The sequence below is a fragment of the Lepisma saccharinum genome, chromosome 13, assembly GCF_977018435.1.
Source record: "Lepisma saccharinum chromosome 13, izLepSacc3.1, whole genome shotgun sequence".
NCBI classification, from domain to species: domain Eukaryota; kingdom Metazoa; phylum Arthropoda; class Insecta; order Zygentoma; family Lepismatidae; genus Lepisma; species Lepisma saccharinum.
In genome coordinates this window covers 11,002,106-11,026,287 of record NC_139241.1, presented here as the reverse complement: position 1 = coordinate 11,026,287, position 24,182 = coordinate 11,002,106, and the positions used below count along the sequence as shown (strand labels likewise).

The 24,182-nt window shown below is 37.6% G+C and overlaps 2 protein-coding genes across 5 annotated transcripts in view; one reads left to right on the top strand and one right to left on the bottom strand.

Moving 5' to 3' along the window:
- The window catches only part of LOC145997170 (F-box only protein 9), a 59,455-nt gene extending 41,342 nt beyond the window's left edge, over window positions 1-18,113 (bottom strand). For both annotated transcript variants that reach the window (XM_083133855.1, XM_083133856.1), the window contains exons 1-2: window positions 17,986-18,113; window positions 7,161-7,319 (exon numbers count right to left, since the gene is read on the bottom strand). In XM_083133855.1, coding sequence (XP_082989981.1) covers window positions 7,161-7,319; window positions 17,986-17,988 — 162 coding nt within the window. In that variant the 5' untranslated portion in view covers window positions 17,989-18,113. The remainder of the gene's footprint in view (window positions 1-7,160; window positions 7,320-17,985) is intronic.
- A 311-nt stretch (window positions 18,114-18,424) lies between these two features.
- The window catches only part of vtd (RAD21 cohesin complex component verthandi), a 41,627-nt gene continuing 35,869 nt past the window's right edge, over window positions 18,425-24,182 (top strand). For 2 of the 3 annotated variants that reach the window (XM_083133854.1, XM_083133852.1), the window contains exon 1: window positions 18,659-18,887. The gene's annotated coding sequence lies outside the window, so the exon portion shown is untranslated. Of the gene's footprint in view, window positions 18,523-18,658; window positions 18,888-24,182 lie in introns of those variants that run through there. The other variant, XM_083133853.1, reaches the window with a different exon arrangement.

Here is a 24,182-nt window from a genome sequence, read left to right as displayed (position 1 = left end):
CTGGGATGCAAGGGGTATTCTGCTCATTGACTTTCTGGAACGAGGAGGCATGGTTACTCCTGCCCGGTATTGTCAGACCTTGGAGCGGCTGAAATTGGCAATTCGCCACACGTCCTGGCCTACTCTCAGCTGGTGTCATCCTGCTGGACTACAATGCCTCCCCCCCCCCCCTACCTTTCGGCCGCACAAACACAGGCCAAGATTGTGCAATTGGGATGGGAACGGCTACAGCATCCACCTTGCACCCCTGATTTAGCACCTAGCGATATATATCTTTTCCCACACATGAAGAATGAGTTGCAAGGTCGGCGTTTTCGAACTGATGCAGAAGTCCAGGCTGCAGCAAGACGAGTGTTGCAACGTCTGAGCCCAAACTTTTTTGCACAGGGCTTCGATAAGCTGGTGCAGTGTGTTACGTACTCCATCGGTCTGATGCACGTGAGTGATTACAAATGTTAAACAGAGATGGAAGCACAAGGCATGCAAGGCAGAAGATTGCTGTAATATGCATGAATGACAGTGTAAATTAGTGCCAAAGTAAATTAGGAAGATGAACAATAATAGAATACGGTACAAGATAATAAAGAAACTATATAAAGATAATAAATTAATAAAAATACTTGTAAAATGAAACATGCACTCATATGTAAATAGATACGAAGTTTAAAGAAGTGAAAGTACCAATAAAAATTTGGGTCTCCTAACAAATCGTGGATTTGTTGGATTACTACGATCCCCTTTGTGGAAGTTTTGATTACACCAGTGGCGGTGCATTCCAGTCGTGACGCACAGCACCTTTTGGCTGCACGTCACAATCGCGGCACCGACTTGACCTGCACGTTTCAATTGTTTGGCACCAAGTCTACACATTGTCGTATTTACTAGTGGTGGCGAGTTCTAATCGACGCCCCAAGATGGGTTACTACATTGGACTTGATATTAGTTATTGGAAGAACAAAAGGTGAAACAGGAAAATCTTTCTGGGACTTAGTAAAAATTATGTACGAGGCTAGGACAATTTGTAAAGGGGATCCGTGATCAATAGGCATATGACAAGATAAGTTCATATGGAACTCCGAGTCCAGAAGGAAGTCCAAGTCCAGATGCAGAAGGAAGTACCGAAGGAAGTCCAAGTCCAGATGCAGAAGGAAGTACAAGTTCAGAAACAAGTCGAAGTCCAGCTCCAGAAGGAAGTCCGCACTGAGAAAGGGAGAATAAGCGACCAATTGTGAATGTGAAAGTGAAGACAAACCAATAAGAACTGGAATTTGAATCTAGGATATAGCAATTGAAATTTCTGTAAAAGTCCGATTACTTGTATAAGAATACTCTTGTGTTCTCAACTATAATCTTCATGTAAAAAGAAATAAGATATAATATTATTAACTGTTTCCATTGGAAGGCTCACTGTCTGGTTTACTTTCTAAAAAAGAACCCAACCCTGTAGATTTAGGCATGGTATAAAAGATTTGCACCATCAGAAGGTAGCTTAAGGAAGGAAGTCCAGATCCTGATCCAGAAGGAAGTCCACGTCCAGATCCAGAAGGAAGCCCGCACAAGTGTATAAATAAAGAATTAGCACCATAAGGAGGTAGCATAAATAAGTGGCACCAAAGTTCGTGGCTAAAGATTTGTGAACCAGACAGCGAAGCGAGAAAAAATAATTGAAAATGGAGGAAATGGGTAAAGTTGGAAATGAGAATATGGAAGATACAATGAAGGAAGTCAGAAAGGAAAAGGAAATATTCAGTTGTTGTGGAGAGGAAGGAAACAAAGGAAGCAAAAGGGGAAATACATAGGGTTAAGTGAAAGAGGAGAAGGTTATACATGTAAGAGTTGTAAGAAAGCTAGATTAAAGAAAAATTAAGGAAAAACAAAAGACAGAAGAAATTAACTGGATGGAAATGTTCCAAATTCTGTCAATGCAGATAACTGGAAATAACAGAGAAATAAAAGTGGATAACAGGGAATTAAAGGAAATGTTTGAAGAGAGTAATCGAAAAATCGAGGAGAATAATATGAGATTAGAAGGAAAATTCGAAGAAAGTAATAAGAAACTAAAAGATATGATAGAAGAAGGAAGAAGAGAAAGTAAAGAAATGTACATAAGAATAGCTAATGCCTGTGAAGAAAACAAAAAAGTTTTGAAGAAGAGAATTAATGAAACAAACCTGATGATCGAAGACGAAGTGGCAAAACTCAGAAAGGAAAGTAAACAACTTCTTGAAGAAGTCCATGAAAAATTGGATGTAACCAAAAAGAAAAACAATCACTTTGGAAAGGAAAACCATGGAAAATAAATGTTAGATAGAAGTGTAATGTTTCAAAATTGATGAAGTAGAAAACAAGATAGGGGAAACGATGTTGATATTAGAAAAGGAAAGTCTCGATATAAATAATAGAATTGAAAAGGAGGTGTTGTGATTTAGAGAGGAAAACACACGACAGAGTTGCGAAGTCCAGGACGAATTGGAAGCAAACACCAAGAAAACACTCCGTCTTGAGAAGGAAATTGTCGAAAATACCTCCAAACTAAACAAAAGGGAAAAGGAAATAGATAGAATGGCGAATGAAAACAGGGCACAATTGAATGATACAACTTTCAGAACAAATAACATAGAAAGATAAGTGGAAACACTGGAGAAGAATTTGGTAAAGTTATTGACTCAAGAAAAGTTTAGTTCACTTAGTTTTCAAAACAGTGACCAAGATGACTCATTTCAAGAAAGTGATAAAGGAATAAAGGATGAGAGTACAAGCAATGAATCTACAACAGAAGAGGAGGAATATCACTCAACGAAGGAAGAGAAATGGGAAGAGCAGTGAAGATGGAAGCAATAGCAAAAGATTCTTAGATAAGGAATACCAAGGGAGTTAAAAGTATAAAACTATAGAATACCTAGACTCCAAGAATTGCAGTGCCTACCAAATTTTAACGGGAATATACCGGAGAAGGGCCCAAAGAAATTGCTGAAGGAACTCACTACAAATGTCCGACTCATGAGGATTCCAGAACACATGATCCTAAGCCTCATAGAAACATGTTTCGAGCAGTCTGCAGCAGGATATCAACGAAATCAGCACAAGTTCAGAAATTTCAAGGAATTTAGCAGAAAATTCATAAATTATTACTGAAGTGAGGACATAAAAGAAAGGCAGTTACAAGCTTTAAAGAGGAAATATGTAGATTGGTCCAAAATAGACAGCCTAGAACATACATGGGAGACGTTAGGAAGTTTTAAAAATCTGATGGAAGGATGCAGCGAAGAAGAACTGGTTCAACAAGCTGTACAAATATTGCCTTTGAGAATAGAGAGAGCTGTAGCGGCAGCGAAGATAAAACAAGTAGACGACTTGATAGATTACCTGAGTGAAGATATATTGAGTAGAACACAGAACTCGTGGGACAAAGAAAGGACGGACAGAGAAGGGAGACTTTAAGGGAAGTGACAGCATATAAAAGATGAGCGTCGTCAGGAGCCTAAGTTTCGAAGACAGGAATTTGGACAAATGCCTCAATGTGCAAGGCGATTATGTGGAAAAGTAGTACAGGTATGTACGTACTTATGTAGACATGTAGAGTTTGCATGTATATATTACCAAATAAAAATATTACAACATAGGAAAACTTACTTTTTGAATGACCCTCTTACTTTGATTCCTTTCTTTTCCTTTTGTAGAGACTAATGAAGACCATTAAATTATTACGAGATTAATGTACTTTCACCAAAAGTGATTCTGACACTTACAAAATCGTTATGTACATTATTCTATAAATTACTTCTTCAAAATGATTTAAATCAGTGATTTCATTAATCAATCCACCTTGATGCAAAATAAACATATATCTCAAGCCTATATCTTAAGTACGTAGCTTGTGTGAAGCAAGTTGTAATTAGTAGTTTTAATTATTACTATCAACAGGCAGAGCATATTCTAGCCTTTAAGATGTACTTCATTGGGATTTAATGATCAATAATTTTCCCTGCGAGTTTTATTTTTTTGAAATTCCCCGAGATTTCCAGGTGTGTGGGAACCCTGTCCTAGTTGGAAATGTCCACTGCTCTGTCTGCTATGGTGTTTACTACAGCAACCCATCGTGCCCAGACATTCAGGTAAAGATCCATCTGCACGGCTTTTCTACACACACACTATGTTCAAGGGTGCCATCTGGCTTCCAGTGTTCATTAGATTCTTGTTGTTTAGAATCGCTTTTCTGCCATATCTGGGTAATTGCGATGATGATGATGAGTGATGATAGAATGAAATTGATGAAGGGACACTCACAAAGAACATCCATGCCCAGGTTGTGACCTGGAACCCCTGGCATGAAAGTGTGCTGTGCATACTAGGGATGGCCAAACGGATACGGATCCGGATCCAAAAGTTCCGGATCCGGGTCCGAAAGTTTCGGATCTTGATCCAGATCCGAGAGTTACGTATCTCAATCCCATTATAATATTACCACACCTTACAAGGTATTATGATCTTCGATTACAAAGAAATTTTTCATTAGTTGTCCTACAATAATTTTTTTCAAGTGTTGTTCCTAAAATACTTTGCTACGCATCGGCTAACACACTCGTGCACAAAAATAATCTTACTTGTTTAACATAAAATGTCAGAGGTGATTTTGTAAATGCCATTGAAACGAATATGTATTCATTCGAATGTATTGGAAATGGAAACACACATAAATGTAAGACATTCCATTCCAGGATGAAACCTTTAACGCATTTAACAAGATAGAAATGTTATACAAAAATTATACAATTGTTCTAGTTACAGTTTTACAAATTAAAATAAAACATTATAATATATGCAGTGTTATATAATTACAAAGTGTAAAACTAACGGGAGGTTATCTAAGTGTCCCCCCCCCCCCGATTTCCACCATGAAACTTGGCAGGTGTATAGTGGGGTCCAATGGAAGAAATACGTGATTTTTTTGTTTCAACTAAGAAACGGTTTTAGGGGGTAAAAATCCCTCAAATGTCAAGATGAGGACAAATTGAAGTGAGGATCTGACCCCTGTCTCCCCCTCTGATTTCCATGATACTTGGCAGGTGTGTGTATAAACGGGCCCAAAGGAAGAAATACGTGTTTTTTTTTTCGGCTAAAAAACTGTTTTAGGGGGCAACCCCCCCTCAAATGTCAATATGAGGACAAATTTAAGTGGGCATTTGACCTCTGTGTCCCCCTCCGATTTCCATGAAATTGGCAGGTGTATAGTGGGGCCCAAAGGAAGAAATACGTGTTTTTTTGTTTCAGCTAAAAAACTGTTTTACGTGGCAAAACCCACTCAAATGTCAAGATGAGGACTAGTGTTGCCCACGGGACGAGACGGGACAGGCTTTCAAAAATTCGAGACGAGACGAGATTGACCATGTGTCATGAGACAAACGAATATTTTCGAGACGAGACAGTATTTCCACGAGACGAGACAGGCCAAAGTCTCGTCTCGTGGGCAACACTAATGAGGACAAATTGAAGTGGGGATCTGACCCTTGTGTCCCCCTCCGATTTCCATGAAACTTGGCAGGTGTGTGTATAAACGGGCCCAAAGGAAGAAATACGTGTTTTTTGTTTCGGCTAAAAAAATGTTTTAGGGGCAACCCCCCCTCCAATGTCAAGATGAGGACAAATTTAAGTGGGCATTTGACCCCTGTGTCACCCTCCGATTTCCATGAAACTTGGCAGATTTATAGAGGGGCCCAAAGGAAGAAATACGTGTTTTTTTGTTTCGCTAAAAATCTGTTCTAGGGGGCAACCTCCCTTCAAATGTCAAAATGAGGACAAATTGAAGTAAGGATCTGACCCCTGTGTCCCCCTCCGATTTTCATGAAACGTCGCAGGTGTATAGAAGGGCCCAAAGGAAGAAATATGTGTTTTTTTTTGTTTCGGCTAAAAAACTGTTTTACGTGGCAAAACCCGCCTCAAATGTCAATATGAGGACAAATTGACGTAGGGATCATCTGACGCCTGTGTCCCCCTCCGATTTCCATGAAATTTACAGGTGTATAGAGAGGCCCTATGCCCCCTGTTTCTTCCTATGCCATATTTACGTGGTTTCGGGGTCAGATCCCCACTTCAATTTCTCCTCATCTTGACATTTGAGGGGGGGGGGGGGTTGCCCCCTAAAACAGTTTTTTAGCTGAAACTCAAAAACACGTACTTCTTCCTTTGGGCTCCTCCATGCACCTGCCAAATTTCATGAAAATCGGAGTGGCACACACGTGTCAGATCCCCGCTTCAATTTGTCTTCATCTTGACCTTTGAGGGGGGTTTTGCCCCCTAAAACAGTTTTTTTTTTAGCTGAAACACAAAAACACGTATTTCTTCCTTTGTGAAGTTTCATGGAAATCGGAGGAATAGACTTAGACCTCCCTTGTAAGTGTATTAATTAATTACAAATCGCGCACGCGCACACTATATATATGTGTATGTATGTATATTATATATATAGATATGTATATTAGCAGGTAACAATATGTTATAAACACATTCTTACTTTCCAAAGAAGCGCATGTGGGATGGCAAAACGGATCCGGATCCGAAAATTACTTGATCTGGATCCGAAAGTACCGGATCCGGATCCAGATCTGAAAATTCTGGATCCGAGGATCCGGATCCGGAACCAACCAGGTCCGGATTTCGGATCCGCCAGGATCCGGATCTGGCCATCCCTAGTGCATACCACTCTGCGCATAGATAGGCCGATAATATTTGTGCCACAAATAAGTGTCCTGCCGAAACCACAATGCATGCAATGTTTGACAGTCGAAAGCATTCCCACATCTTTTCTCCCCTCTATCAGCAGCCAACCCTCCTCTGGGCATGGTCACTTCGTCGCTCAGCTGCATGTACATGAGGGAGGGATGAAGACAACAACGTTAAAAAAAACAAAGGGACTGAACCTAATCACTCGCCACTCTCGAAAAAATGCTCAAGGGAGCAAGGGAAGAATGTCCACCTGCACCACACTCTCCCTGTCCTGTTTTAGGGGTGGGAGTGGCAAGGTGCTTGGCAACTCCAAACTAGCCCTCCTTTGTCGGTGTGCTCTACACCCCTAGATTTATGGCTGTGGTTTTCTCTCAGATTGGTAAAACAAAGGACATTGTACCTTGGCGAAACCTGTAAAAGAGTATTATAGTACTAACCTGAGAGGAGGAGGACGATGGTTCTTCTTGCTCCTCCCCTTCTGTCCCTCCACCGGCCTCGTTACTCTGCTGTCCTCCAGAGCTACCCTTACCCTCACCAGAAGTGGAACTCTCCACCATTGGCATGGAAGGGGTATCATTGAACTGCTTGTTGTTGGACTGAAAAATTATAATGAACATTACAAAAAATAATAAACAAATGGTAAAAAAATTTTCTACAGTGAAAATAATACACGATAAAATAACCAAACAGGTAAGAGACTTCATATTTCACTTTAACAAAAAAAAAAGGGTTGAGAAAGTTTTATTAAAGTACAATAGATTAAATGGAATTTTGAAGAGTAATTGTGGAAAACAAATGAGAGAAGAAATTCAAGATATACCATGACATAATTTCGAAATCTCCTCTACTATATGGTAGCAAATGTTGGACTCTTCGTCAACAGAATAAAAAAAGAATAAATTTTTGTGGTCTTTAAGCAGACTGCTTTTTTCATCCTGTTGACGAAAGGAAGAAAAGAAAGAAACACCATGGTGGAACGAATGAACTGGAAAGGCAGTGAAAAATAAAAATGATGAATTTAGAATTTTTTTTAAAGTTAAATAACAAAATGAACAAAAAGAGTACATGGAAAAGAAGAAAGAGGCAAGAACAGTAGTAAAGGAGGAAAGAAGAGAGTGGATGGAAGAATAGGCCAAAGTTCTATAAGAAAATGTAGATGGGATTAGTGAGAGAAAGGAGAAGATAAAGAGGAGACAGTTGTCAGTGGAAATAATGCTAGGCGCAGGAGTGATTGGCGTACAGTGGCTGTGCAGAGTAGTGATAGCTGTGGCAAGAGAGCGAAGTGCCAAGAGATTGGATGAAGGGACTAATAGTTCCCATATTCAAGAAGGGGGACAGAAAGGAATGTAAAAATAAAGGCATACAATAGCATGGACAGAACAAATATTTGGAAGGTTCTAAGAGAAAGGAGTTGAGGAAAAGATAGTGTGTAGAGTGCAGAGCATATACAAGGCCAACCAGAGCTGTGTGAAGACACTAGTGGGAAGAACAGAGTGGTTCAGTATAAGTAGTGGACTAAAACATGGAAGTGCTCTTTCCCCACTGCTCTTCATAATTACAATGGACGCAATTAACGAAGAGGTGGGGAAGAAGATAGGAGAGGAAGAGATGAAGGCCCTGTTGTTTGCTGATGATATAGTAATATGGGGAAACAGGGACGAAGAAGTACAGACAGCTTGATAGTTCAATGAGGAAATAACAAGAGCAGGAAAGAAATTCAGTGCAGAAAACAGTGAGGTGCTAAAAACAACAAGAAACAGCGCCAGAAATGAACCAGGAATAAAGATGGACACGGAAGAGTTAAGGGTAGTGGAGACCTTCAAATATCTAGGAAGCATAATTGGGAGAAGTGGAAGAAGAGATGAGGAAGTAAACAAAAACAGACAAATGGGTGGTGGACTCTCCAAGCGTTCGAAGATTAATATGAAACAGGGATGTATCTATGAAATACAAGAAGGTAAGTAATAAACAAGACCTACTATGTGCCAATAATTATGTATGGAGCAGAGACTTAGACAATGACAGAGAGAGACAAAAGAAAGATGCAGGCAGTGGAGATGAAATTTCTAAGGAGTATATTGGGGAAGACTAAGGAATGAGGAGATCCGACAGACAGTGGGGGTTGTGAAGCTTCAGGACAGAATAGATCAGCCACATGAAGAGGATGGCTGCAGAAAGACTGCCAGTAAGAGTTTATAATGCACAAATGCACAAAGGGGACCCAAGATGTTGGTGGAAGGACAAGATAGTGGAGAGTGTTAGGAGAAGAGGACAAGATTGAAACACCATGGAAAGAGTGGTGGAAGACCAGAAGAAAATGGAGACGCTTGACTTCTATGCCTACCCAGCCAGAGGCAAAAAACAGCGAAGAATGATGATGAAGTGGAGTAACCCCATGAGACAAAATTAGAAGTGAAGAAATCAGAAATAAATGGAAGATTGAAACAATGGTGGAAGAAATTTAAAAACATCAGATAAAGTGGATTCAACATGTTCTGAGGATGCCAGATGGCCAAGGAAAAAAATATAGGACCATATCGCCGATGAAGTGATCAAATTTTGTAGTGTCAGGATGGGCTTTGGTTACCCAGTATTGCAACAGGAACAAAAATATTATAAGTAGAAATAAGGATAATAAATATAATAAAATACTAATGTCGAGACATGTCTTAAAAATAATCCAAATTTTAGAATGAACCTGGGCTGTTCAGGGATTGAGAAATGAATAAGAGTTACACTAAGTTAACCTTGGATCAGATGAGTCACACCAGTGAGCAGGGCGCTCGCCCTTCCTTTTCAGACATATTTCATAGCATTTTAATTTTTAAAATTTACTTTTTGTACTTCTAGTGATATGTTTATTATACTATATTCCTGGCCGAATCCATCTCAAGACAGGCGGTGAAAATGAAAATGGGGAAATCATAGTCTCGAATCTTCCTGAAATTTTAATATGTGAAACTGTGAGACAATCTGAGAAATACGTATTTTTTTTATTTTAATTTTCACTCGAGATATAGCTGTTCAAAGTTGACCATGCAGCAGCCGTTTTGGATCTGTCAAATTTCTTAAATTGCAACATCTTCTCAACAAATAAGAGATAAATGGATGAATGTTTTTTTTTGGTTTTGAAGTATTTGTGTTTCTACATATCATAAACAAATAATATCTCCAAAACCAACATTGGAACAGCAATTAAAAAATAAACATTTCTTTTAAAATTGTTTATCTCAAAAATTCTAAAAATATTACAGGAGTTGTATATCTAAGGGTACTACATATCCTGAAAAGGGGAGCATGCCATTTTGCTTCTCCAATTTTTAATGATTTTTTTTTTTTTAAATCCATTTTAGGACAACAAAAATTGCATGTTCCTCAAAGCTATCCCGAAAAACTCTGGGACAGTTTCATCTGTGCTCCACAAATATAATATAAAATCATTTTAAACACCTTTTGTATTTTCAATTAACACAACAAAAAACTATAGGTATGAAAGCTTACTAGACACAGCATAGACTTATTGACTAAATCAGTAGCATTCAAACTGTGAGGGGTGTCTCCCTGGTGAGGTGCCAAAGTTTTGCAGGAGAAACAAGAGAACTTCTGAATAAAATATTCCTTTCTTTTCCCTAAAAGTCTTAAATTTATTAACATGTTTAAATATTTATATCCAAAACAAACTATGCACAATTCACTTAGTAATAGGCATGTTTCTTCGTACAGCCTTGAGTGAATATGCATGTCGGTGGGGTTAGCACAGCATGCTACGATGCCAGAGGTTCTGGGTTTGAATCCTGGCCTGGGCATTTGTTTCTTTGTGAGTGTCCTTTTACTAGTTTCAGTCATATAATCTCACTCATCCTTATCTTCGAGATTAGTCAAAAGTGTCAAAAAAGGGAAGTAAAATACATCAAATCAATTAATCAATTCTACAACCTTGACAAGAACGGAACATGTAGGAAGAGGAGAATTCTGGCAACAACTTACTTTTTTTAAAATTCAAGTGGTTGTTAAAAATATAAGCAGGATTACTGTCACCAAGTGCAGCAAGGTTCACATGTTTGTTTTTCATTCGTGAATGAAAGTAGTGTCCCAGTGGATAAGTATCCAGGTATGTACAAGAAGCTTGAACTGGATTATGCAGAACTCAGTATTTCAGACAAACCAAAACTGAAGTGCACGAAATATGTTGAAAGGCATTTGGATTTTGGTTTGATCGGAACTAATGTTGATAATGAACAACGACGTCAATGCACCTTCAAAAGGAAGTTACTGCTTTGGAATAGAAATACCAAAGATAAAATTATTGGCGATTGCTTTCCTACATTGAGCATGTTAAAGAAATACAAGTACAATCAAATGTGTGTTTGTGGAACGCTTGCCAGAACTTCATCTCCACTTCGAAACATAGTTTCCACAGGACACACAGCACAACTGGATCAGGGACCCGTTCAACGAAGACCCTTCACCAAATTTTACCACAGCAGAAAAGAAGAACCTTATTGTTATTTCCTCAGACAACACAGTGAAGACTGTTCTGGCGTACGGAGTCACAACCAATATAATCCTCTTACTGCGCTTCCCATGGACAATGTATTTTTCGTTGACAAGCGACTGTAAGGGTAACAGTTCCGGTTGTTTTATGATTTTTTTTTCAAATTCTCCCAGCAGAAATACTAATTATTGTAGAATTTTGGAAATCATCGTCACACAAAACTTGAACCTTCCTTAAAATAATGAGCACTGTTTCGAAAAATAGATATATTAGAAAAAAAACATAACAAATACCTTTTGCAAGTATGCACACATCTAACGAACAATGTTTTTTCCGTTGACAGGCGACTGTAAGTATCGTAGAGTAGTTTGAATGAATGTAGAAGTAAATTGGAACCTTAGTAACATGAATTTGGGGACTTTATTTTAATGCTAAGAGAACCAATCCTGACCTGCCTAACGTAACTACAAAAGCATATATTGAACAAATCTTAAGTAATCGCTAATACTCTGCAGTATGTGTTAACCATGTTAAAATTGCATTTCTAGCATAATAAAATCGCAATAAAACAAAAGGAACTTGGGCCTTTATGTTAATGCTAAGAGGACCAAACCTGGCTTGCCTAACATAACTACGAAAGCATATATTGAACAAAATCTTAAGTAATCACTAAAACTCTGCAGTAGCCTATGTGTTAACAGAACTAAATCGACATTGAACCATGTTAAAATTGCAATTGTAGCACGATAAAATCGTAAAACAAAAGGAACTTGGGCCCTGTTGTGTTTTAACATGCCATTAAGCAGGTTCTTAGTGCTCCTAAACTGAACTTGAAAAGTATGATTTTACAATACCGGACACTTTCCCAATTTCTTTCATATCGCAATTCGTTACATTGTCTAAAGCGTTGCCACACTGTTGCATGGTTAGAGTGCATTCAGCGTGGAAGAATGGCAGAACAGAAACATGTTAATGTGGTACAGTTGTTTAAGTGGTGTGGAGGAAGTCTGGCAACAGTGTAGGGAGCGTTCAGTTGTTTGTGAGGAAGATGGCATCTTTGAAGGGAGGACATGTCAATTTTTTCGTACGTTTTGCTTTGAAAAAAGCCATTTTTTAGTCAGTTTCAGTTGGGCAAATATTAATAATACGGGGGCATTCATTCATGTTTTGCATACTCACTAATTTAGGACACTTGATCATGATTCTGTGGTTAAAATTTGTCGCTCAAGTGCTACGAAACTGACATTTTTTTATGGTGCCTGGTCGCACAGGTAGCCCTACGAACCATGCACGCCAAGATGGCGCCAACGAGCGAAGACGTGCTTTTATCAGTTCCTCTCAAATTGAAGACAAAATATGATGATAAATGTGCAAAGTGTAAAAGATCTGTAAAAAATGGAATTCTGTGCGACATGTGTGACGAATGGTTACACTTTAAGTGCGGCAACCTGAATGCCGATGAAGAAATCGACCAAAACAGTGAATGGTTCTGTCCGCAATGTGAAAACGGAGAAAAAAGTGTTGAAAATGAGGAACTCGCGAATCTTTTGCTGGTAGTGAATCTACTGCAAAGTGATATAAAGGAGTTAAAAAATGAAAATGAAGCCCTGAAAAACAGACTAGAAACTATAGAAAAGGCAAAGGAAATAACAAATACTACATCCTCATGGACTCAAGTGGTTAGGAAATCAACAAAGAAAAAACATCACATCGATAGCATACATTTCGAAAGTAAAAACAGATTTTCTACACTACAAGATTTCCAGACTGAAGAAATACACCCAGAAACTAATTCGAGAACGTACAGAAGAAATGTGAAGTCAAAAAACACAACCACAAACATCTCGAAAATAGAAGAATCGAGTGTTAGTCAACCAGAAGTGCTCATCTATGCTGATAGTCATGGTAGAGGAATGGCAGAAAAAGTGAAGAGTCAGCTAGGCAATGTTTCAGTGTTAGGTATTGTCAAGCCAGGTGCAAAAATTGGGCAGGTTGTAAGTAGCCTAAAACCTCAAAACAAAGAAATCAGCAGCTGTGTAGTACTAATGGCAGGTGCAAACAATGTAGCATGCAATGAAGGTCACGATGTGATATATACATTGGAAAAGAAACTACCTGAAATAAGAAACTCTAAAGTGATCGTAGTTAATATACCAACGAGATACGATCTCATACCAGAATCTTGTGTTAATGTGGCCATAAAAGAGACAAACAAGAATATCAGACACCTGTGTAAAAACTTTAGTAATGTCGATATTGTTGATGTAAGCAGGCTAGAGAGAAACAATTTCACAAATCACGGCATGCATCTGAACCGATCTGGAAAAGAAAAGGTGTCAAAAGCAATAGGTACGGTGATAACTGAATACATTATAAACCAAAGAAGAAAGTGCAATCCTATTGAACTGAAATGGCACCCCATAAATAATCAGGAAAGTGAAGTGGTAAATGGAAAGAAATATAGTGATGTGGTAAATAGCGGAAAAGTCTGTCTTGTGATGAATGGTGAAAAATGCAGTAAAATGGTAAGTGATGAAAAAGGTAGTGAAGAAAATGAACATTACAGTGAAATGAGAAAAGATGAAAAAGACAAGGAAGTGGAAAATGACAAAAGAGTTAATGTAAAACAAAAAGAACCAACTGCACGAACATCCGATAGAATAAGGAGTGTTCCGGGCAAATTTAAAGATGATTTTTTATTGCAAAATGTAAAAATGCAACAAATATTGTAAATGTTAAACCTAAGGAACAGGGTCTTACAACCAATAGTTTCTCTCAAATGAAGAAGAGAGTTATACAATGCAATATTGTGCATCTAAACATTCAAGGTATTACAGGCAAAGTGTTAGATTTAGAAATATTCCTAACCGATGAATGTTTAGATGCACATGTACTGTGTGTTACTGAGCACTGGCTGTCAAAAGATGAAATTACTTACCTTCAAATTCCTAATTTCCACCTAGCTAGTTTCTCATCAAGGTCTCTAATAAAACGAGGGGGAACAGGCATATTTACAAAAAATGATATAATTGCCAAACAAATTGTCCCCAAAACTGTGAAACCTATAGAAAAACATTTTGAAGTTAGTGTTGTACGTCTTGCACAGTATAATTTAATAATAGTATGTTGCTACAGAACACCTGATGCAGACTATACAATATTCATAAAAAATCTGTCAGTATTGTTAGATGAATTAAAAAGTTATACATGTGAAATTGTGGTATGTGGGGACCTAAACATTGATTTTCTAAAAAATACAGGACGGAAACTGCACTTTGAAGCCACAATAAACACTTTTGGCCTAAAGCAAATTATAACTACACCCACGCGCATAACGAAAGACACACTCTCCCTCATAGACCACATGTTAATAAGTGTACACTCAAAAGAGTTTCAATGTGAAAACATATCAGTCCACTTCTCCGACCATGAAGCACAATTTTTATGTCTCACATGTAAAAGAGAAGCTACTGAATATCATAGAAAGCCACTAAAAATGCAGAAACGTAAATATGATGAAGGTTCTATACTCATGTTTATTGGAAAACTAAACAGCGAAAATTGGGAAGATATTTATAATTTACCTTCCACAAACGAAAAATTTAATCTCTTTCTGAACAAAATTATCTTGTTACACAATGAATGTTTTCCACCTAAACAAGTTATCATATCCACTGAGTGTAAACCATGGGTCACAAACGGAATCAGAATCTCAAGTAGAAAACTAAAAATGCTCCACTCTGAAAGTAAGGTGAATCCCAATCCATCTTTTCTGAAATATTACAAGAGGTATAAGCAAATATATAAAAATGTACTCCACCAATCAAAAATTAATCATAATGACCGTAAAATCAATAATTCAAACAATAAATGTAAAACAATGTGGGAAATTATAAGAAATGCATCAACAAAACACCAATCTTTACATAATAATATGGTGATATGCATTAATGGAAAAGAAGTCCAACATCCCCCTAATGTTGCGAATGCTTTCAATGAGTATTTTGTAAATGCAGTTCCAAATAAAAGGAATGGGCTTATGGCTGCTCCAGAAGAATGTTCTACACACATAACAGTAAATGACAAGTCCTTGTTCATTTCCCCCATTACTGAACAGGAATTAAAGATAATTTTCAGGCGTATAAAAAACAAACGATCTTCGGGCATTGATGAAATACCAGACTTCCTAATTAAGAAATGTTATAGTTCCCTATGTCAACCATTACTACATATAATAAACAATTCCATTGAACAGGGTATTTTCCCAGACAGGCTAAAGATAGCTGTTGTTAAACCATTACTGAAGAAAAATGACCCAAAGGATTTATCAAATTACAGGCCCATTTCGCAACTCTCAGTCTTCTCAAAAATTATTGAACATGCAATAATGATGAGAGTAGAAAATTTCTGTAGTAAACACTCAATCTTAAGCGTGTCGCAGCATGGTTTTAGGTCTGAACGAAGCACGAAAACAGCATTAGCAGACTTAGTAGAATGTGTCACACAATCGCTGAATAATTGTAATCACACGGTAGGAGTCTTTTGTGACCTATCAAAAGCTTTCGATTCTGTAAATCACGAGATATTGCTGTGGAAACTTCAAAAACTTGGTATTCGTGGACTACCACAAAAGTGGTTTCAATCTTACCTTACCAATAGAAAGCAAATTATAGAAATCGCTCACACCACAGCAAAAGGATATGTAACACATCAGCACTCCACCATGAAAAGTGTAACATGTGGGGTGCCTCAGGGAAGTATTCTTGGCCCTCTTTTGTTTCTTATGTACATAAATGATTTACCAAATGTTATACCCGAGGCAAATGCAATATTATATGCTGATGATACAAATATTATAGTAACAGACACTTCCAAAGATGCTCTACAATCTAAGGCTAATAACGTATTAAACAAATTAGATGACTGGTTTTTAAATAATAATCTACTCCTCAACAGCAAAAAAACAAATTACATTACATTTTCTACAATCCAAACCAGAAACCAAATAAGCCTCAATCTAATATCTGGGAATACACAACTAGAGCCTAAAAAAAATTCAAAATTTCTGGGTATCATTCGGGATGAACACCTTAGCTATACAGAACACATAAACACGCTACAATCAAAATTAAGTAGTGTGTGCTATGCCCTTCGAGAAATGGTAGACATCTCAAGCACCCAAACTGTCAAGTGCCTTTACATGGCAAACTTTGATGCTGTACTAAGATACGGGATTATGGTTTGGGGTAACAAGGGCCACTCCAATGTCCTTTTTATGCTTCAAAAAAGAGCTATAAGAATCATAACTGGAGTAAAGAAAACTTATTCATGTAGAACTCTTTTCCGTAAACTTAATGTGTTAACTCTTCCCTGCATATACATTTATGAATGCTTAATTTATGTTAAGCAAAATATTTCCAACTTTGCCACAAATGAGGAAATACATGGCCTAAACACAAGAAATAAAGACAAACTTCACATAAAACACTGCCGCCTTAACTTATGTAAGAAAGGTCCCTTAAACTCTTCAATAGACCTCTACAATAAACTACCACAAGATGTGAGGAAAGAACAAAAATTGATGATATTCAAGCACAAGATAAAATCAATGCTTCTGAAGCATGTTTTTTATTCTATAGCTGAATACATGGAAGCAACTTTTACATAAGACAAATGTACATAATGCAGTATAATCACATATTTTTCTTGTAAAATTAAATGTCAAATGAAAGTGGATAATTAGTATCACCTAGAAGTAGGCTGCAATGTTCTATATCTTCTCATGTTATATTTTTTTTGTGATTTTGACATAATACGAGAGTAAGACCTAATTTTTTACAATTTTTGGCTATATATTTTGTATTTGTAAAATCTATTAATGTAGTATTGTATTGTAATGTAAGTATTGACATGTCCTATATTACCATGTACTGTAATTTGTACACACCGGTAGTCCTTGGACGCAAATAAACTAAACTAAACTAAACTAAACAACCCATTCACGGATAGCCCCACGAACCATTCAGGGATAGCCCCACGAACCATGCACAGTAAGGTTAGGTTAGGTAAACAGATAAAATTTGGGATCATAGTAATATCAGGAATATAAATATTTCGTTCTTTAAGCATTCGAAACGCAAAATCTTGTGATAAATAATGAGCAATCGTGTATTGTCGGTTGCGATCACGGACACCCTTATTTTGCAAGTTTCACAAAATTTAACTGCAGATTCGTGATTAGGAGCCCTAAATTATTGAGTATGCGAAATATGAACGAAATTGGGGGTATTGTTAAATCGTACTACTTGTAATTCAAGGGAATAGAGATGTCAACATTGTTCAAAATAAATAAACAAAAATAAAAAGCTCTAGATTTCCCCAGACTTATACACGTTAGAGATAAAACCTGTACATAATATAGTTTGAAACACTGACGACTTAGTATGTCGTGTTGCTGCTTTCTAGAACTACGAGGTTTGCAACATGTCAATTTGGGAAGTGCGAAAGCGGATGCCTTCCTCCGCGTTGAAAACACTTGTCTTGTACATTACAGTTCTTCAGAGTATTGTAATTTAGACTGTCCCAAGTTATTCTATGATACTGCAGTATAACAGTGCGGAGTCACTAAAGACATGTCAATTTATTAATAACTAGATTGGGGATACTTCTCTATAGTCAATAATTACGCATATCCGAAACGAAGTCCGTGCTCAGTAATGAAGAGATTGCCTATACAACCAATACATGCGAATAAAAATACTACTCACCATTATGTAACAAAAATTAAATATGCTGTTACTAGTTCAAGAGAATGATTCGCGATCTGAATACCGAATTACAGGACCAAAATGTTTCTTTGCTCTCAGAATCGCAGCCATCTTTCTCTCTTAACCAGAGATAGAATTTCCGAATCAAAGAGAATGGTCTATCTCTGTTATACAGCATGATCGGTCCCACACTTACATGTTCTATTTTGTTAACAATACAACTTTATTAAATTTAATTGTATATGTTTATACACGTACAAATTAAATTTAACTATTTTATATAGTGCAAAGTCTGTGATTTTATCATAGATTTTATATACTCCTGCAGTTTCAGTCATTAGCGCCATCAAGTTGTCTATTTTCAAGGTCTTTGTAGCTGTTGTTCTCTTGTTACCGCCCGCAAGGGGCGCTGCCGCTGTATTTTGCTACATCGCTGTAATTTTGCTCTGTTGTTGATTGTGACGTAATGGCAACGTCTTCCAAAGATAAAAATTAAAAATACAGTAATGCACTAAAATAATATTTACTAGGACAGAGGTAAATTTGTTAAACATTAATTATTTATTCAAAATTTCTGGTTTGCTTGCATGTTTAGTCAGTGTATTAAATAGCCATTAAAGTTTAGCAAATGCTCCATTTTGAATTGTGCGCCAAAACTCGTTGGTGACGCCATTTGTAGTGCAATTGATGGAAGGAGGTTGATGGTTTGTGTTGTGTGACGCGAAGTAGAATTTCTATTCCTTGTGCCTTCACATATATTCGTTGATAATGCGATAATTAGGTTGAGTGTAGGGTTAAACAGAAGATGCGAAATCGGATAATTATATACGCAGGTAAAATTCGAAGGACAAGGTTCATGACATGATCCGTGGCCAAACAGCCTGTCTGCAGTAGCTTCTTAGGTAAGTAGAGGAATAATTAATTGCCTTTGGATGTTTATTTGCAATATTATGAATGTTAAAATCTAAATTCTGATTCAGGTTATTGGTAAACATGAAGAATGGTGCGTTCAATGCTTGCAGTTTACATGTAAAGAATGACTTGGCGGCAATGATATGTTGGTTATTATCATTGCACAAGGAACCAAGCTTAGAAAAAATGCTATGTCCTTTTAATAATCTTCCAGTTGCCACATACACAACAGTAATCTATTCCATTGTGGAAAGACAAAATTGGTCAAATAACGTGAGTACATTTCTGCATAAGCTGAACAGAGGCACACACCCTCTGTGTCATGCATTGATGTGTGTTTACCTTTATTTAGTGGGCAAGTTTCAACCTGAGGATGCTCTACCACCTAATCTTTGTCAGTGTCTAACAGCCTATTTACCAGTGCATCGGAAGATGCAAACTTTTTGGCCCTTGATTTTAGTCTGTGACTTTGGCGCCTTTTCACTAGGAAAACCAATTTGTTAATTTTTTTAATTATTATTTTGGTAACACTTTTTTTTAAGTGTATACTATGAATAACTACAAGGGCTGGTGACAGCATGTACTCCCTCGAGAAATACTCTGTTTTCATTTCATATGACAGGTCTCGGCATGCTTCACAACATAGTGTTTGTTTTTAGTTGTGAAGGGAGAATTGTAAATCAGGGAACGACTGCAGATGACCGGACCCCTCTCCGATTTTCTTCATATTTGGCATACTCACTAATTGAGGCCTCCTAATCACGAATCTGAAGTTGTCGGAAAAAGTCTAGAAATTGCAAAATAAGCTAAAATAAGGCGTTAGTTTTTGGAATGGAAATAGTCGATTTTTGCGAAATTTTTTGGGTAAAAGTTTACTATCCGTCGGACACCTATAACTTCTGAGTTTCGTCAATTTTTGCCATTCGTACTTACCTATCTGCTTCGCAGAACATTCCGTTATTGGTTTTTGGGACTATCCATCCCGGAATCAGTGCAAAATTTAAACAAAAAATTATTTTCTTTCGAAATTTCCCACCAATTCCAGGCTCCGCCCCTGGGGTAATTGACTTACTGCCCCCAACCGCTAACGTGGCCCCGCCTACACTCCATTCCGGCTCCTCGGCTTTTCCTATAGACTCCCTGTTAAAGGCATGTTAGAAATTGGCCAGAGTCACCTGCCCCCAAATGAGCCCCAAACTTTTAAATTTGAAGAAATCCGTTTCCAGGATACGGAAAACTTACCTGAATTTCGCACAAAACACCTTCCCGATGTTAGACAATACTACAGGAACTTATTACGGTAAGTAGTTTCTTGTGTAGAAATGAAGAAATCTGTCCGACGGATAGTAAACATGTACCATTTTTTTGTTTCACAAGCAAATATATATATATTCCTGATACGGTAAATGTCTTGTTATATCAGAGACACAGTTCTTCATTTTTACAGAAGAAACTACTTAACGGAAATTAGTTTCTGTAGCATTTTGAAAGTTCGTGGAGGTATTTTCTCACCGTAGAATGCTGCACAACAAGAAATAAGCACTTTTGATATAATAAACTTGCATTTTGTGCAAAGCAACAACATTATTCCGTTGTTTCCATTATGTACCTGCAGATGGCGCGAGCGTCAAAAGTTACGCGGTCTCGCCAGTGTTTCCAAACTTGCCTTTTTTATGAGAATGTTTTTTTAACTATGCTTACCTAACCTAACCTTGCCGGAAATTGTCCGTGGGTCTATCGTGAATGGTTTTTGGGGCTATCCGTCAATGGTTCGTGGGACTATCGTGAATGATTTTTGGGTTATCCGTCAATAGTTCGTGGGGCTATTGTGAATGGTTTTTGGGGCTATCCGTCAATGGTTTATGATGACATAATGAACACGAAAGTAGGTATTTTTCAGTTAAGAAAATCCAAATCTACAAAACTCAAGCACGACGTGCGATGATCCACAGCTGTGCGTGCCATATTGTATGTTCCGCAACGGAAGAAAGGAACCAAAATAATTACTCGTAATGTGAAAAATCGAAGTTATTTTCGTGTAAAAAGCATAATGGCACCTTCAACTATGTTCCGCAATACACAATTGGTAAGTACGAACCATCCGAAACACAAAATATCCGATTTTAATGTGTCTCCAATATAACAGACATTTACCCCAGATAATACCATGACACCAAATTTTAACTATCTTTGCCTAACCTAACCACACGTCAATGGTTCGTGGGGCTAGCTGGTTCACAATTATTTTGCAATTTCTAGACGTTTCCGACAAATTTTAACTTCAGATTTGTCATTAGCAGGCCTCAATTAGTAAGTATGCCAAATATGAAGAAAATCGGAGAGGGATCTGGTCATCTTCAGTCATACCGTAAATCAGATTCAATAGCCCCGTCTAGTTTGCTGCACTTTTTGACACTGTGCAGTGCAGGTGTATCCAGTGTCAGAGTGGTGCAAGGAAATTACATGCAACCAACAAGATTGAAAGCGGTGTTCCAAGTTCAGAAGATTCAAATGCCTGTCTGCTGCTTTAAACGGCCATTTGATTAGTTAGCACGCACCACGTGACCATACACCACATTGCACCGTTCCGAAAGGTAGTGCAAATGGTGAGACACCAAATACACTACTTGACTCCAAATCAACGAACTCGAAATCAACTCGGTGTTGCACCGTGCAACCAACTAGACGGGCTATTGTTTCCCATAGTAGGCTCACAATACTGTTGTGTGCACACTTATAAAGCTGAACAAATTTACAGAATTGCTAATACTCCTGATTTTAGCCTTGACTGCCCTGCTTGAAAGTAGAGTTGGAAGTGGTCGGCTTTTTTAACAAAGGTGTCTCAAATCAATGAAAATACAGGAGTTGGCAGTATTTTTCCTGTTCCATGGTTTTAGTTCATCTCCCTACTGTAAAATACACAGTCATTTCTAAATAGAAAATACAATTTACAATATGAAATTCGTAGCTAGACATAAACAGTGTTTTCAAAGAATCTGGCTTTTTTGAATGGGCGGTTCTTTCCAAGTGTCTTCTTCATATTTCAGTAGGCTTATTAAATACAGGGTTTTCGTAAATGATTGTCAGGGTTACAAACGAGAAGTGTATTTTACGTAATAAAGATAGATACATGCAATTTTTTGCAAAATGTTAGAAAACTCACCAAGTTTTTATGACACAAATGTTCCATGTGCTCGCCTCGCGAAATCCTGCAGATATTTAAGCGATAGTCCATTTCTTGCTACACTCGGGATAGCATATCACGTGTAACACTGTTGATGGAATTCGTTATGCGTGTTTTCAGTTCCTCAATGGTAGTGGGTAATGGTAAACGGTATCTTTTACATATCCCCAGAGAAAAAAAATCGCAAGGAGAAACGTCAGGTGAACAAGATGGCCACGATCAAAGGTTTTCATCCTCATCACTCCGCCCAATCCAACGTTGTGGTAATTTTCTGTTGAGCAATGATTGCACTTCACAGTGGAAGTGAGGTGTGGCTCCGTCCAATTGCATGATGAAGGTGTTAGACTCTTCTTCCACTTGAGGATAGCCACTCATTCCACATATCCAGGAATGTCAATCCCGTAACAGTTTTCTCCATGAAGAAGAATGGACCGTACACCTTTTCTCGTGACACAGCACAAAAAACATTCACTTTAGGCGAGTCCCGAACCAACTCAACAAACTGATGATGATTTTCCGTTCCCCATATGTGCACATTGTGTGTGTTTACCTTTCCACTTAGGTGGAATGTCGCCTCGTCAGTGGAAACGAAATTCCCGATGAAATTGTCATCGTCAGCCATGAGATTTTGCATATTGCTGGCGAACGTTTCCCGTACACGACATTCGTTACCTGTTGGCTTTTGATACAGACTTAGGCAGTATGGTTTCATGTTTAGCCATTTTCGTAGAACACTCCATAATGTTGTTATCGGAATGTTTAGTTTGGATCCAGCAGGATTCGATTTCTTTGGGCTCCGTAGATAGGTTTCACGAACTCGCTCCACATCATGTTCCGACACTGATGGTCGACCACTGCTTTTGCCTTTGCAAATGCAACCTTTTTCTTTGAACTCTGCATACCACCTAATCGAATTGCCTGACGGTGCATCTTTCCGATATCGCGCACAAAAATGTTGTTGCACAGCTGTAACGGACATCGTTGCGTGATATTCAAGGACACAGAACGCCTTTTCGCTAGTAATATCTGCCATTTTGGAAAACTGCCGCCTGGCGGCAGAATCGGGAAATAAGGAAATAAGGAACAAAACTTGCTTAGTTTCTCAACAATATCGTGCATTTGTGTTCTGTGTCATTCACCCAGATCGATTACAACAATGTGGAAACCCCGACAATCATTTACGAAAACCTGGTATATCTATGTAGTATAAACATATTTATATAACTAGAGTAGTTTGGCATACATTTTTAATAGAATCTAATAGTATATGATTTTCAACATTTAAATGTGTCACATGAACACGTACCTACATGAAGCAAAAAGGATAATACTGCTCTACCTTTTGAAAATCTACTATCAAATCTCTTTACATTAAATTTTGTGTTCAGTAAAATATATTTGTATTCTCGCTTTCTACATCATGTATAATTTGGTTAAATGGCCGCTAAACCTGGTCACGGACCAACCAAATATTTTTTTGGGCTGCTTCTTGCAGTGATTCTGAACCTTTGTTCAGAACCACAGCTCAGTATTTCATACAAGTTGATGCCCTGAACCCACAAATTTCGCACATAAATACATTTCTCATCTTTTAAACTATATATGTAAATTAATATGCAGCCTTAATTAATATTAAATATTAATATATAAACTATGACAACAATCATAAAGAATAATAAATAGTTCAATTATGTATAGATTTGCTATCAAATATAAAATTAGATTTAAATTAGTTCTCAATCCCTGGGTGCAAAGGTCCTTTACAGAAACACTGACACTAAAACTAATGCAGAAGGAAATACGATTGACTACAAGTGGCAAAATAGAAAAAAAAATCTGGCTAATTTGGACTAGACCTACAGTTTGAAATGAGATCTGAAGCACTCTGCCTCCACTGAGGATTTTACAACAATACTTTCAATTTGTTCTCTGTGATTTACAGGCTAAATTAAATGTTAATCTCTGATAAAGTAGCTAACAATCTTGTAAAGTATAGAGAGCATTCAGACCGAAACAACACATGACGGTGGGGGGGTCACAAGTGAAGTGACATGGACCCTTTCAGTGTATAAGCAAGCACTCACCACATATGCACAAACAC